This window comes from Lutra lutra, chromosome 1 (assembly GCF_902655055.1).
Source record: "Lutra lutra chromosome 1, mLutLut1.2, whole genome shotgun sequence".
NCBI lineage: Eukaryota > Metazoa > Chordata > Mammalia > Carnivora > Mustelidae > Lutra > Lutra lutra.
This window is the reverse complement of record NC_062278.1, coordinates 3464632-3479929: the sequence shown is the minus strand read 5'-3', so window position 1 is coordinate 3479929 and position 15298 is coordinate 3464632. Positions and strand designations below refer to the sequence as shown.

The window sequence follows — 15298 nt, the reverse complement described above, 5'->3', positions numbered from 1 at the left end:
GACGTTGGTGGAGCAGGGGCGGGGGCGGGGGAAGGGGAACTTGCCGACCAGGTCCCCTCTGCGGCATGCCTTGCCTTCCTTACTTGTCTTCTCAAGCAGGAGGTGGGGGATGGAACCACAGGAAAGGCAGCCCCTCCTCCTGACATTTGCTTTTATCTGGTCCAACATTCGGGTACGCCTGGCCATTCTTCCTTTTACATTTGTGCATAGCTCTGGGATTCCTAAATTATGCTGATAATGGAAAATTCGGGAGGTTATTAGGGTAGCTGTAGGTAAGGAAGGTTTCAGACCTTTTAGGTGCCAGGTAACTCTTGAAGTCCTTTCAAAGCTGCGAAAGTGGCTTATACATGTGAAAAAACAACGAATCGGAATGTTTTAAGGTATAGATTTTTTTTCATGTCAGGATTTTTTAGTGCTATGTTCTAGTTTGAGGCAGACCCAGGACCCCACTGTTCTGTGCTCACATGGAGACACTAACCACTGGGCTTATTTCTTCAGGGAACATTGTTTTGTTTGAAAAACCATTTTCCTCCTCAAAAATCTTGTACTTTTTTTTTTTTAAGTTTAAAACATTCTACCCAAGTCGTAAACAAAGAGCCCCTGAGAGAGCCTCAGTGTCCTGAGCCTTCCCTTACCCCCTGCTCTGGGGTCCCACCTGGGACCGACTGTGCCAGGTGTGAGTCTGGAAGAGCTGACTTGGAAATTGCTCGAAGCTCCTGGCCTTGCGCTGGGCTGGGAGGGGCAGGCACGAGGTCCCAGCAGGGTGGTGGTGTTCGGGGCTGATTGAAGTGGGGGTCAGTGGTGATGAAGTCTTCAGTCTAGGTGACCACACACGGAGTACCTGCCTTTGGCTTAGTTAAGGGTGTGACATGTGGATTATTTCCCCCATGGTAGTAGCCTTGAAGATTCCTGGCTAGCGTTTTCCTCTCAGGTGCCCGGGTTCCCAGCAGGGACCTGCCCTCCAATTGAAGGGTCCACTGGTCTGGGTGGGCACCAAGCCCAGCCTCGACACATGGGAGAGAGAACTGAGAGAGAAGCGTGTGCCAATGCCTGCCGCCTGCATCTTCCTCTTCCTTTTCCTCCCTTCCCCATGAGCTGTGGGAAGAAGTTTCTATCTCTCATTGCGTGTCCCTGGGTAAATAGCGTGAACCAGCCTCACAGCGGCCTGGGGGCCTGTTAGAGACCCTCCCCAGCAAAACAGGCATCTCTGTATGCTTGTATTTCAAGTGAAATCAGCACACAAGAAAATACTCTCAGGAACGACAGGCAACAGCAATCCCAGTAAGGTCTCCTCGGCATTCCACGCCCATGAATGGATTTACTATTATTTACCACTTATGCGGCACAAACTGCGTGTGGACGGGGAGGTCGAAGATCCCAGATGCTGGGGAAAAATAGGGAGACATGCAATGAAAGGGAACCAATGGGGAGGGAAGATGTATTTGTTTCATTTTTAATGAGCTCAGGAGGCTGAGGACAAGCTAGCTGTAACCTACATTGCCAGCCGCTCTGGTCTGCGGATCCGTTTCCAGAGAGCTGGTCTATTTCAGAATGACAGCCACTGCCTCCCATCATCCAAGGTTTCATGATTTTATTAATTGGGCAAGGTCATTGGATATCCGTGGAAGAAAGGTGGGTAATGGTATGCGCTGCTTGGGTGTCCGTTTTTTTTTTTTTTTTTTTTTTTTGAGGGAGGGTGGTGGGATTATCTGGTTTCCTCAGTTTCTTGTGGCTTTTACTCTAATGGGCAGGGGCTGGCATGACCCAGGGTCACGTACAACTTGCCTCTAGAAAGCTAAGCAACATGCGAGTGCTGTTAAGGACACTGGCCGGGATAGCTGGGCGCAGAGGGGAAGCCACAGGAGCTGGACCCTGGCTTGGCTACTCATTAACCATGGGTCTCCGGCAGGAGGCCTTCTCTGTGTCTTAGAGCCCAATTCTGAACAGAGTGGGAGATGGCGATCCCCCCAGTGCTGTGGAGATAGTAAGAGGCATCCCTTCTGCAGCCTAGAGTTTCCTGGGTCTAGGGCATTGTCGGGCCCATAGTCACTGTTGTCTATGATCACTCACCTGGGATGCGGGAGGCATTATTTAATACTTAAATAATGAGTCCTTGACTCTGCCTCCTCCCACCCTCTCTCCCAGATCGGTTTAGTCACCCCGCTTTGTCCTACTGGCCTGTCCTCTTGCCTCCCTCCCCACCGCCACTAGGTGCTTAAGGCCACCGTCACCCTCCCATCTGCATGTCGCCGCAGGAGATGGTTTGTAATTACAGTTTCTGGTCCGTTACCTCCATTTCAGAACCCTTGGTGCCCACCCCCAAGACTTCTAGATAAAGTACAAAACCCTTCACAGGGTTTGCAAGTGCTTCACACGCAGACCCCATGCGTGTCCAGTTTCCTCTGAGCCTCCCACCCTCCCTCCTTCCCTACCACCCGGAAGCGGAGCTCCAGCCTCTGAATGTCCCTCAGATCCGGATGTTCTGCTCCTTCCTGCCGCTGAGCCTTTGCACATGCTCTTCCCTTGCAGGCGCCCTCCTCCCACCCCACCTGGTCTCATTCCGGGTCTGGCCTCAGGGCATTGTGACTGCCCGCAGCACTCTTGTCTGGGACCCCAACCTTGAATGGGGAGCTTGCTGTCTGCCTGGCTGGCTGCTGACCCCCAGGGCTTTGCTGGGGGCTCTCATTCCTGGACGAGTGAGTGAGCAAGAGAAGAGACAGGCTTGGAGTCTGCCTGCTGCAGCCAGGGAGAGCGTGCAGCACCATCTGGACGGGCCGTGGCAGCCGGGATGCCAGGGTGGAGGTCCTGGGGGTCACCTCTGGTGGGGAGCCGCTGGATCTCCCTGCTCCCAGCTGAACCCCCCACAGCTGGAGCTGGGGCTACCTGTAAGATGTGGGTTTGGAAGCAGACATTTCGCTTTTCCTCCGAGGTGGCTAGTGCGGGGAGCACAGGCTTTGGGGGGCAGGCCTGGAGCATACGGGTGGCGCTTGGCACCCGCTGTAGGTGCTGGAGCGGTGTTGGGTGTGTCTGCCCGGTGCCCACAGTCAGGTGTGTGCTGAGCTAGGGCAGGGCCTGCTGTCATTCCTTCAAGGGGCCCCAGCATGGAAGGCAGCGGGCAGAGCCGCGGCAGAGGCCATGTCCCGCAGCACGCCCCCCCCCCCCGACCCCCACCGCAGAGCAGAGGGGTCCTGAGGAGTCCGCGGCCAGGCAGACGCAAGCCTTCCCGGCCTCAGCCTCAGGACCGCAGGAACCTACTTCTGTTTGCGTGTGAAATGTTTCACATGTTTGGTGCCAGCATCAAACCGAGCTTAATTTTCTCAGTTTTACTTGGCACTTGAATTTTTATCCACAGAATGTTAGAGTCCGTGAGCTAAGTTTTATTTGGTTAAGCTTTTCAGAGGTAGGAGATGCCTGGGAGGGCTGTGTGTGTGTGTGTGTGTGTGTGTATGTGTGTATGTCTTTTACCTAAACAGCAAAGCAACATTTTCAAACATGACAAGAACCCGAAATCCGTGTGCCCACATCGCCCCTCGCCCAACGTGTGCTTCTAAATACTGGGAAACTTAGAGCAGCCGAGATTTTTTTTAAAAGATGTATTTGTGTATTATTTTAGAGAGGGGGCGGGGCGGAGGCAGAGGGAGAGAGAATCTCAAGCAGACTCCTGCTGAGCGAGGAGCCCCATGTGAGGCTTGATCTCGCGACCCTGAGATCATAACCTGAGCTGAAATCAAGAGTCTGACATTTAACCACAGGGGCCACCCAGCTGCCCCAGGCCTCCAAGATTTCTGAGGCTTTCAATACCGTGATGGAAATAACCCCAGCTTTTCAGTGGTGCAGTCAGGGACCCTAAAGAGGGCGCTCTAGTGGGGGGAGAGCGGGGTGTCCTCAGTCCTCCCGCGGGCAGAAGGGCCAGGATCATCGGCAAGGGTGATCGATGGGCTCTCCCAATATGGTACTCAACTGGATGGAGGAGAGGTGCCAAAGGCCCTCACTTTGGCACTGTGCAACACTCTCTTTGGACTCGAGAGACAGCCAGGAAAAGCACCACGCAGTCTTTGTCCGCTCCAGGGTGGCTCTGTGTTTTGTACCTGAAGCCCATCGATCTGCTCAGGGTTGCCAAGCTCTTAGATAAAGATGTTCCTTTCTTTGCATAAATGCTTTCGGTGCTTGGCATACCTGTGTGCTGACTCCCAAGGGAAGCTTCCAGAAGCTGACGTTGCTACCCAGTGTCAGGTCCTCCGGTTGCAGCAGGAGGAACACCTCCTCTTTCGATGACTCGGTTTGGGGATCAGTGCTGCCCCTCGCGGGACTGTAGGGCTCGCGGCAAGATCCAGAGAGTGTCTGGGTCTCCATTTTGTCATGTGTACAACAGAGAGAGCGACCAACCAGCCTTCCCAACGTCCCGCGCTAGGAGGAGGAGACAGTGAGAGGCAGAGCTGGAAGTGAACTGGGAAATTCGCAGGAAGACACAAGGCCGACGCCCGCCCAACCGAGCCTCGGCTCTTGGGAAATGTTCTTGAGCTTCCATGGGAAGGCACTAAAACAGCTCATTTTAAGTCAAACGCTCCCAATTACACATTTCTTAGGGGCTCCATGCATCTGTACCTGGTCTTTGAATGAGTGGACTTCGTGTAAATACATCATTTTCACGGCAGCCAGTGTTTGACTCTTTGAGACAAGCAAGTCCTTTGTTATAGTTTCGAGAGTCGACCTGAGGATTCCGCAGTGAGATTTTGGTAGATTAGTTTACTCCTTTACCTTAGGCATATAGATATATATAAATGCAATAGAAGCAGTGATAGCGAGAGATGACCAACCCCTCCCGGTCAGTGCGGGGCGGTCGCGTCCCAAGGGTTGCAGTGGGTAATCGGTGACCCCGAGCCCCATGGCTAGTCCTTGGTGCCCTTCCCTTCACGGAGCTCCTCACCTCTCTTGTGCTTCCTGCCTGTCTCTTCTAGAATGCCAGCAGTTACTCCGCAGCCATGACCGAGCCCAAGTCCGTGTGCGTCTCGGTGGACGAGGTGGTCTCGGGTAACACAGAGGCCTCGGAGACCGACCTGCTGAATGGGCATCTGAAGAAGGTAGACAACAACCTCACGGAGGCCCAGCGCTTCTCATCCCTGCCACGCAGGGCGGCTGTGAACATTGAATTCAAGGACCTCTCCTACTCGGTCCCTGAAGGACCGTGGTGGAGGAAGAAAGGTAGGGAGGGCTGCTGTGCACACGGGGTGGGGGGGGGAGCCTGCGGTGGGGAGGCGACAGGTGGGCGGGACCATCGGGGTCTGGAATTCAGGAGGCGGGAGCCTTCCCATTCCCATCCCTGCTGCTGCAGCCAGTTTCTTTAATGGCTTTGTGGCCGACTTGTCCTCACCTCTAACGTGAACAGGCTGGATGAGCGGACTCCCGATTCCCGCTGGCTCTTCTGTCCTGGTACGATGACAGAGACTCTCAGTCAGCGTCCACGCATGCTGGCTGCCCCTGTGGGCTCTGCCCTCTTTGCTGGGTGCCCTTGATGTTGGTCTCTCAAGAGGGGATGGTTTCTGACTGTTTTGGAGGAAAGGAAGGCAGGGGCTCCCTTCCAAGTTTGAAGGGGTACAAAGTAGCCGGTGACATAGCGTGGCCTCTCTGGCACCCAATCGTCTGCATTATGAGTGGTGACGAGGGGATATGAATAGACCATTGTCCAATGAGCTGCGGAAAGGAAGACAGAGGACCGGGAGGCTCTGGGGTTCGCCGCGGTTTGCTGCGTGTTCGCGGGATGTGGCGACCGACGCCGCTATTTGGAGTTTCCTTGGGCCCCGTGTGTTCTCCTGTGCTGGCTCTGGGTTTCCGAAGTGTGTAGAGTTAGCGCTTCCCTGAGTTGGCGTTTCTTTGTCCAGCCTGACCTGTTTCTTCCTGTGGACCTTACTCCACGTGTCCCCTGCACTGAGCGCCCATCCTGCACCCTCCTTCAGGCGGCTGGGGGGCCGGTTGGGAGAGGGCGCGTCCCACGTCCCCCCAGGAACAGCAGCCCGTGGGTTCTAATGAGCCGTCTACCAGGACAGGGACGTCTGTGAGGAATCTGGAACAAGGACAGTGACCCAGGTGCTGCTCCTCGTTTTCCAGGATGACCCACCAAGACTTTTTTAGTGTTCATTTTCTTGTCTTTTCCCGCTCTTACCTTCCTTTTGTTCTCCTACTCCCTTGACGCTGAGCTGTTGAGATTGTTGGCATGGACGCCCTCGGCTTCCTTGTGACCCCGGTGCTGGACCTTTGACGGACTGGCCCTTGGGACCTGCTCGCCACCCGGGTTGCCAGATGACTTCTGTTTGTACAACCAGGAACATGTCCTTAGTCTTATCAATGGCCAACCGCACGCTGCCATCTGACACTTGCGTTATCAGAGCTTTGCCGGCCAGTGTTGTAAGGAAAGCAAACCTGTGGCGGGCTCAGGGTTGGGTCCGTCCATGTGAGCCCATTGAAGTTTCAACACAGGCTTCCTCACAGCCTTTTCCTCCCCACAATGAACGAAGAAACTTAGGGAAAACCTCGCTGAGCCACTAGGAGGGCCTCGTTGCTTTGGCTTGGTTGGTCTAGACAGAGACCGTGGCAGGCCTGCGAGGGGCCGAGGTCGATTTTGGCACATCTGTTACTTGTGGCCGCAGAAACGGCCGTGAGGTTTGGATGGGTGTCCCTGACGGTGAAGGTGGTGAGAAGACGGTGCGAGAAAACGGTGGAAAGAATGTCGGTTTGACGTGCGGCGCAGCCAGTGTTCGCGGTTTGCGAAATGGAGAACAGCATTTCCTATTCAAGTAAGGGGCTTGTGGGTCCCATGCTCTCTACGCGTTAGAACTGGTCGCGCTAATTGTCCAGGTCAGCCAGTGGTGATGGCCTCTTTATTAGTGAGGGAGGGGCCCCCCTGCCCCTCCCCAGCCACCTCCTTGGAAGCTCCGCCCTGGTGGCCTCCAGACAGAAGCTTGCCCTACAGTAACCTGTGTGGGCTCCGGAGGGGAGGAGCAGGAAGTGGGCCCCATGGGACCTGCTGGTGAGTCAGAGATGGCTGGGGCCAGAGGGGAAGAAGGGCAGCGTCGGCCTGCTGTGTCCCAGTTGCTGGCTTCTGAACCAGAGGGGCCTGATGTCTGGCTTCCTTCCCTGCCCCCCGCTTCAGCACCTGTTTCCGCTTTGCTCCCCCAGCCCTTCCCCCCGCTGGGTGCCCCATCATTTCCTCTGTTCTCAGTACCCTGAAATTCGGAATTTAGATGGCTAACCACTCCCCATGAATTTAGGGTGGGAAATGCTTCTCACTGAGTAGAAAGGAAACAGAGCGGTGGAGGGGCTCGCCTGGGAACCTGAGCTCGCCAGCAGGCCTGCCCGGATGCCCCATGCCTCGCCTCGGGGAGACAGCACTGCCCCTCCGGACTTGGTGCCCACAGGGTCTCGGCCCTGCGGCTTGGCGGGTTGGCTGCTGTATCAGGCTGCGAGCTGCGGCCAGGGAAACCCAGAGCTCCCAGTAGGCTCGGAACGTGGGGACCATATCTCCCCGACTAAGAGCCCCCCAGGACAAATCATAAAAGTAGGCATTAAATTTGGAACCGGTCATCTGGGCTGCCCCAGGGGAGGTCCCTGGGCAGGGACCTGCCAATCTGCCTTTCCTACCCCGTTTACCACATTCTCATGGGTGAGCCCCCTCCTTCCTGGGGTCCCGCTCCTTTGCCCTCGGGGTGGGATCCTGCCTTTCCTGCTCTTGTTCCTCTGGCTGTTGGCGATTGCCGTGGCGCCCAGCCGTGATTCAGCTAAGCTGAGAAGTAAAACCCAGACACTCCGTGGGCCCGTTTCTCACTGGAGCCATTGCATGTCCGGCATCCCCTCTGTGAGAGGCCACGTGTGGCCAACCTTTGGGGTGGGGGCTCTTTCTCTTACTTTTCTCAGCACATTCGTTTTGCTGAATTTCTTTTTTAAGGCTTATTTACTTCAGAGAGAGAAAGAGCAAGCATGGGGTGGGGGGAGGGACAGAGGGAGAAAGGAAGTCTAAGCAGGCTCTGTGTTGAGCGTGGAGCCCCATGTGCAGCTCGATCTCATGACTCTGAGATCATGACCAGAGTGGAAACCCAGAGTCAGACGCTTCACCAACTGCACGGCCCAGGCGCCCCGTGGGGAGGGCGGTTTGTTTAAAATTCAGCTTTCCGTGTCGAGCTCCCCAGAGCGATCACACTGGGCCTGGACGCCCTGGCATTTCCGGGACGTGAATTCCTGGAGGGCCCGGCTCCAGGGAACCACAGTGATGGTGCAAGGTCAGAGCCAAGGCCGGGCCCACGGTCCGACTCCTGCTCCAGCTCTCTTCCCATCACAGAGACACTGGGCCCCTCCGTATGTTCCAGAGCAGCCTCTTCCTCCCACGGCTTCTCCCAGAACCAGGTGCTGGGACCCAGCTCGACACAGAACGTGGTAGCCAAGCTTGGCCATGTGATTGGAATAATGTTAGAAACTCCTACACGATCGTTTTAAAGAGAGCGTCCTAATCCTCGCAAGAAAGGTGGCAGGTAAATCAAATCTGTGGCATTATTGGGAAGATGTCAGGCGCTGGTTCTTTAAAACCCTTAAGCGGGACGATTGCCAAGCACTGAATATGGCATGGAACAAACATCTCTACATTTTCAATTGTCGTAACATTTTCACCATATGATTAATGATGTCTTTGGAGGAAAAACCAGATCATATAATAGATTCCTAGTAGAGAACATAATTGTGAAAGGAAGTGTTCTCGGGAGAACGAGTACACCCCAAGGATAATTTCACCGGCTTCTGATGTGGTAATTACTTTCCCCCAAGGAATGTACTCACATAGCACAAGTGGATGGGACAAATGATCTAGAAGAGTGTGGACGTGGGCACACACAAGCCCCCGTGTCAGGGACGTGTAGGGACGGTCTGCTCCGGAGGTCCTCATTCGCCCTCACTGTGACTTACTTTGAAAGTGGCCTCCGTTCCTGTAAAGAAGACACCATGTTGGGAATGTTTAGGACCCCCGATTAAGAACAGAATCCCCCTCATGAAATTCTCAGGGGAACGTGCCACCGCGGCAGGTGACAGGGACGTCTCACACTTAAATAGCACTTGATGGCTTTCAGGGCTGGGTCACACAGGCGCTGTCCTCAGGATGTGACCCATCACGAGGAACAAGGAGAGTACTTGGGGTACTGGAGAGCAGTGCTCCCCAAGGAAACCCGGGTCGTTTCTGTCTGGAGAATTAAAGCCGTGTGTGGGGCCCCTTGGCTTAGGGGCCAATTCTGATTGGCCTTTCTCTCTCCCTGTGGGATGCATGAGGTTCAGAGATAGGCCCTGAGTCTCAGGGGCACAGAAGATGGCACCATTGCGGGCCTGTACAATTTGGGGCCAGGGCCCAGTGAGGAAACTGGTAAGCCCCTGGCCCCGAGGCCACACACAATCAGACCACCGTGGCCCAGAGCTGTCGTGACCCATCTGATGAAACCATTAGGCAGTGCCTCGACTGTTAACACTGGTGGATGTCCCTTTTAATTGACCTGTGGGGATGTCAGTCTCCTTTACCATTCCTAAGGACCCAGAAAGGATCTCCTCGGCCTTGGGACAGGCTCCAGCTGTCCCGTCCCCTCACCAGAGAGGTGAGCTGCTGTGTATGGCTTTCACATAAACAGGTGACATGATTCTTAGAAATTATCTATGCCTCCCATGATTACCTGGCGACAGAATTCAGGTCGAGAAGGAAAGGAATCCTACCTGGGGTGCTAGAGAGTTTTCTCCACCGTGCCTCGGCCTGGCACCCGTCTCAGCACAGGGATTCTGGTGCACGGACCAGCATGTGGGCTCACTCTGAAACCCTACCTCCCAGCCTCCGCCTCACTAAATAACCAGGAAGGAGTTAGAACCTTCTGGGCGGATCCACATCGAATTATCCATCCTGCGTCTAAGCTTTAAAACACATTCTCAAATTAAAGTTTGCTTTCTCTTAATTTCCAAAGCTACCTCCCGGGCCCACAGTGACAGACGGGCTAAAATGAGTGGAATGCGCCAGCAATAAATCCCTTTCAGGAATTCCATTAAGGGAAGACTGGACTCCAACCCGGGGCTGGCTGGCTCAGTGCCACCCACGGGGGCAGGGACAGGGACAGAAGGCCTCGAGAGGAGGACTGTGGGTCTCCGGCGGTGGCTGTGGGCTCGCGGAAGGGTGGGGCTGCTCAGGTTCCAGGGGGTTCTGATGTCCCCCAGCGTGAATGAATGAGTTTTGTGTGCTCCCTGGGAACCATCATGCTAAAGTGGATTTGGGGGGGGGGTAGGTACAAAAGAAGATTGTTTTTAATACTCTGCCTTTGTCTTTATTTGAGATGGCAGCTAGTCTTCTAGGGCAGTGGGATGAACCTATCTATACCTTGCTCCAAGGGCTCGTTGCTTGAGGCTGGGGCGTTTACAAAGGAAGCCCAGTGGCCCTACGTTGCCATGGACAGCCCAGAGCCGGAGCGCTCCTCCCTTCTCCTCTGGGGCCAGTTCTTTGGTCCTCAGTCCTTGGTGGTTCCCTCAGGCAGGCAGGCAAGCTGCCCACTCAGGCCCTTTGGTGAGGAGGTCTTCTGGAACAGTCTTGATCTTCTGCTTCATGGGCTTTGAAAACACACTGAGGAGGGACCAGCTCTCCCACGGAATCATAACAGAGGGGTGCATAGCGACCATGTTCAACACCAGAGAGGTGCTAGTTTCCAAGGAGAGCGTTAACATCCAAGAGTCTCCATGCTCCTCTTCTGCAGCTGGCAGCCAGCCTGGAAGCCCAGCCATCACCAGCTGGGACCTGCAGTCAGGTGCCCAAGGAAAGGTGTGGCACCATCAGGCTGATGGCCCCTGCAGCTATGGCCTTGGTGGCCCAGCCAACACTGGCCTTGAGATTTCCTTTTCTCCTCCGCTTCCATGTCCGGCCACCCTGTCACTTTCCCATCTGCGGCTTCTCTATTAGGGCACGCTCACCTTTTGTCATTTTCCCAGAGTCTGCTTGTCCCTGAGCCATCTGGTCTCTTCGAGGAGACTTTGCAGGGCTGTGCCCTTTCTCAGTGGGGTGCTGGTGTCACTGTCTCACTTTTTGAAAGGTATTGGTGCCACCCTCATCTTCACCTGCCAGGTGGGGGTCCTCCTGCCTTCCTTGAACACCCCAGAAATGCTCACATCTTGAGAACTGCACGTTCTTGAGCTCAAAACCCAAACCTAATCTGTCAAGGCAAAGAAATAACCCAAGGTGACATTTGCTGAACCTGAAACCATCCTGTTGTTTATAAATTGGCAGAAAGAAACGCTTAGTAACCGTGCACCCGTTCTTTTTGAGTTCAGTTCTGGAATCAACAGATTTGCTTATTTGAAGGAACAAAGGTAACCATGTGGTCAGCGTAAATCCGACCTGCCCCATCCAGGGGTTTGGAGAAAGAGGGTGGGGCATGGTCTATCAGATCCAGGCTGACCAGCTTCCAAAACCGTTGAGGGGAAGCTTCCCTTCCAGTGAAATATATCTGATACTGAGTGTTTGGCTCATCATATGAGATGAGACACCAAGAGGAGTTTTCAGAGCCAAGGGTGGAGGCTGGCGTGCCTGCAGGGAGGCCCTGTGACCCCCGCCATTGGCTTCCCTTCTCACTCTGCCGCTGTGTTGTCAGCCACCTGCAGCTCTGTGGGGCAAACGGCATTCCGTGTCAACATCAGGACATGCCAGAGTGATTTCCAGATTCTTATTATGCCCAATGGAGACCTATACCGAGAGTCCGAATCTTGGAGGCCCACGGGGCCTCTGAGCTCCTTTGGTCTGACCTCCCACCGGTGGAGCAACCCTTCTAGTCTCATCCCCGCCAATAGGATGCCGGCCTCTGTCTGGACACTTGCGACAACCAGGGACTGACATCTGCCCGGGTAGTCAGGTCGTTGCTCGCACAGTGTAATTCTTAGGAAAGGCTTCTGTCTGTCGTGCTGAAACTGACTTGGAGTTCATCTGTTGACCCTAGTTCTGCTTTTTGGAACTTCGCAAAAATACTCACAGTCTTGGTCTTGAAATAAGCACACCAATTAGGAAGAGAAAAGGTCTCACCACGTCCAAAAAATAACCAAGTGCATCAAGACCCAGGGTCACCTGAGAAGGAAAACACAGAAGCACGGGGCCCCTGGAGGGAAGGAGGCTCGAGTCTCACTTGGGGCGTGGGCATCACCATGGCATCCCTCGGGGCAGGGTGGCAAGCAGAGCTCATGCTCTCCGGCCCTAAACTGAGGAGTGGGGATTCACAGACGAGGAGGATGTGAGGCCGTCATTCTGTTTCTTTTATTGTCATAAGGCAACGAAAAGTCCCTTGCCTTCATGTCTCAGTGGCCTATCTTGAAACTGAATCTTTTTAGCGGGAGTTTTATGGGATTTCTTAGTTGTTATTTCCGCCCTCCCACTTTAGGAGAAGTGTTTGTTTTTTTTTAATAAAAAGAAAACTGTCCCCTAAGCCCATGCTGTTGGCTTTAGCACACTGTCTCCTGGAAGGCTCATGGGAGGGTCATGGGGGCCTATCAGCACCGACATCTCACCCAGGAGTAAAGGAGGTTTCCAGGGGCACAGATCTCAGATTCAGGTTTAAACCTCAAGTCTTTACCTGTTTCTCAATGAGCTCCACTGAGAACTCACCTCCTTTTGTCATCTCCTAGGCCCACATCAAACTAACAAACTGAAACGTTCTTGCCTGTGACATACACAGCCCCAGGCCCCGGTGACAGCTAAGGCACCACAGAAGGCCTCCCTGCCTCCCTGGCCAGGCGGTTCCCACGTTTCCTACCTGGGGTAGGCTGGGGGAGGGGACAGTTTCCTTTTCTGGCCTGGGTAGGACCTCCGGCCGCCTGGCTAGGGACTGGGCTGAGCATCTCTGCCCGCCCTCACCCCCCCCCCCCACCATGGGGGTGTCCGGCCACCTGCCCTCCGCCTGCCCGCTCCTTCCCAGGGGCTGCGAGACTGGCTTGTTATCAAAGAACGGATTCATTCGGGCCAATTTTCACCTGCGCCTTCTCGGCAAGGTGAGGCTCTGGCCGCCGGCCTGGAGGAGGCTCCTCAGCGGGCTTCAAATACGGAGTGAAAACCCATCCCTCTCCTCGGCCGGCTGTGCCAAGGCCGACTCCGCACCGGGGGTGAGGGGCGCACTAGTCCCTGCGAGACGGCCGGCCGGCCGCACCTGCGCCCACATGCAGATCTGGCCGCGGGTCTGGTGGAGGCCGCCGGGAGGATTTCCGAGGATTTTCGCTTGCCTTGGGAACCGCACCTTGAGGACCGCAGTTACAGCCCTACATGGCCAGGGCCCTAGCGCGCGCGCAGATGCGGGCGGGGCAGGTGCGCGCCGCCGCGCGTGCGCAGTGGCTGCCGCCGCCGTGGCCGCCGCCCGGGCCGGGGTTACTATCGGTCAATGCTCGCGGGTAACCTCGCCCGCTCGGCGCGATTGGCTGCGCGCGGGGCGCTGTTGCTAAGCGGGAGCAGAGGGGCCTCGCGCAGGTGGGATGCTGCGCCCCCGGGGCGGCCGGGTCTCCGGGTCTCCGCCTCCCCGGGCCCGGCGCCCCATTGCTGCTGGGACCCCGGGCGCGCCGACCCCGGACGCGCAGACTCGGGGCCCGCCCGGGCCCGCCCAACAGTGGCGCCGGGGCCGCGCGCGCCCCTTCCCGGACCCCGGTTTCGCCCCGGAGCGAGGCCGAAATGGAGCTGATGAATGGAGAGAATCTCCGGGCGATGACGGTTATTTTGATGTCGGCTTAAGCACGACCCGGGGCTCCGCCGGCGTGGGAACAGCGCGCGGACAAAGCAGGGCCGTCCGCGGGGAACCGGCGGGCGTCCCGTGCAGTGTCTGCGCCCTGGCGGGCTTTCATCATCAGCCTGGGGGGGGGGGTGCGCGAATTTTCCAGACTTCCATTTAAAGTGGAAGGTGGCGCCATTAGGTCGTTCCCTTGAGATCACCGACTTCTGAATCCCTGTAAAAGCTTCTTGTCTCGTTTGGTTTCAGGCTCACCCGCAGGTGGGGCGCTAAGAGGGCGGGGCCGGGCAGGTTGGGCGGGAAACACCTGGCCCCAGACCTGGCGCCCTCCCTACCCTCAGGTCAGTGTTTAAAAATGAGCAGGGCGGCCTCGGGAGTCCTGGAATCCCCCTTAGGAATCCGGAGCGGGGGATCCAGTAAGCCGGCTGGAATCCGGAGGGCCCAGGCTGCTGAGTCACTTCCAGGCTGGGCGGCAGCCGGCAAGGAGAAGTAACAGCTGAACTTGACCCTGGGTTTGCTGGAGCATCTAGTACACGTGTTTCGTGAACCCACAAAGGTGATGGTAAATACAGCTTCTGCAGCTGGACCTGGGAGTGCCAGTGGAATTGGGTGCCGTCCTTCACCCTCCCAGGGGACCAGGGCTTTCTCCAGACACATGCGGCCCTGGTTCCTTTGGGCTGCATTTGCCTGTGTTATGAAACACTAAACACCATCACTCATATGCTTTGCTCAACCTTTTGGGCTCCCGACCCAATGCAAGGAGACTAGGGACTAACGATTTTTCTCACAGTCTTGGGTTTTACTGGGTTGCTTATTTGATTTTGTGACTGTAGCGCTGACATTTTTGTAAACCGACAAAGGGACCTACAGAGTTCCCAAGTCTCTGAGGTTCGCTGGGCTAAAGGTAGAATGCACAGGAAGTCAGAGACGGTGGTGGGTAAGTTTCATCACTGTAAATTCTCTCTTACCTTTTCTGGGGGATTTGCTGGTATGGAGGGTAAAAACTTCTGCAAAGAGAAGGAAGTGCCCATTTCTGATAACTGAGATGTCCTATTGTCGTGAACAGTAACCGTGCATAAGATCATACCATATACAACTAACTAACTAACATAAGATACTACATAAGATCATAAGATCATACCATATAAGATCATACCATACTAACATAAGATCATACCATATACAAACATAAGATCATACCATATACAAAAGTCTGGTTGAAAACTGGGGGGCCCAATGGACATGCAAAGGAAGCTTGAGGGTTTCCTGTTTCTAAGAGCTTGTCCAGAAAGTGCCTGTGTCTTTAGTGGTGTGAGCAGTGAGCCTTCTAACCTAATCTGTGTCTGGTCCTGCTTCCCTTGCGTTGTTAACCGATGTGCCACGTGCTCTGGGCCAAAGTGCCCCACTTTTCCTGCCTCTCACTTTTACCTGGCCCGGAGAGGAGGACGGTCCCAATCCTCTTGTCTCTCTGTTCACAGGAATGTTGGTGCGTCTCGATTTTGGAACTGGGTATGTCTCAAGGGCTCCCCCTCCTGCTTGTCTCCAGA

At 55.3% G+C, this 15298-nt stretch overlaps 1 protein-coding gene across 3 annotated transcripts in view; it reads left to right on the top strand.

The window, feature by feature from the left end:
* ABCG1 (ATP binding cassette subfamily G member 1) overlaps positions 1-15298 on the top strand; it is a 72804-nt gene that overhangs the window by 14295 nt on the left and 43211 nt on the right. For all 3 annotated transcript variants that reach the window (XM_047719573.1, XM_047719565.1, XM_047719557.1), the window contains exon 2: positions 4959-5202. In XM_047719573.1, the coding sequence (XP_047575529.1) occupies positions 4959-5202 (244 nt within the window). The remainder of the gene's footprint in view (positions 1-4958; positions 5203-15298) is intronic.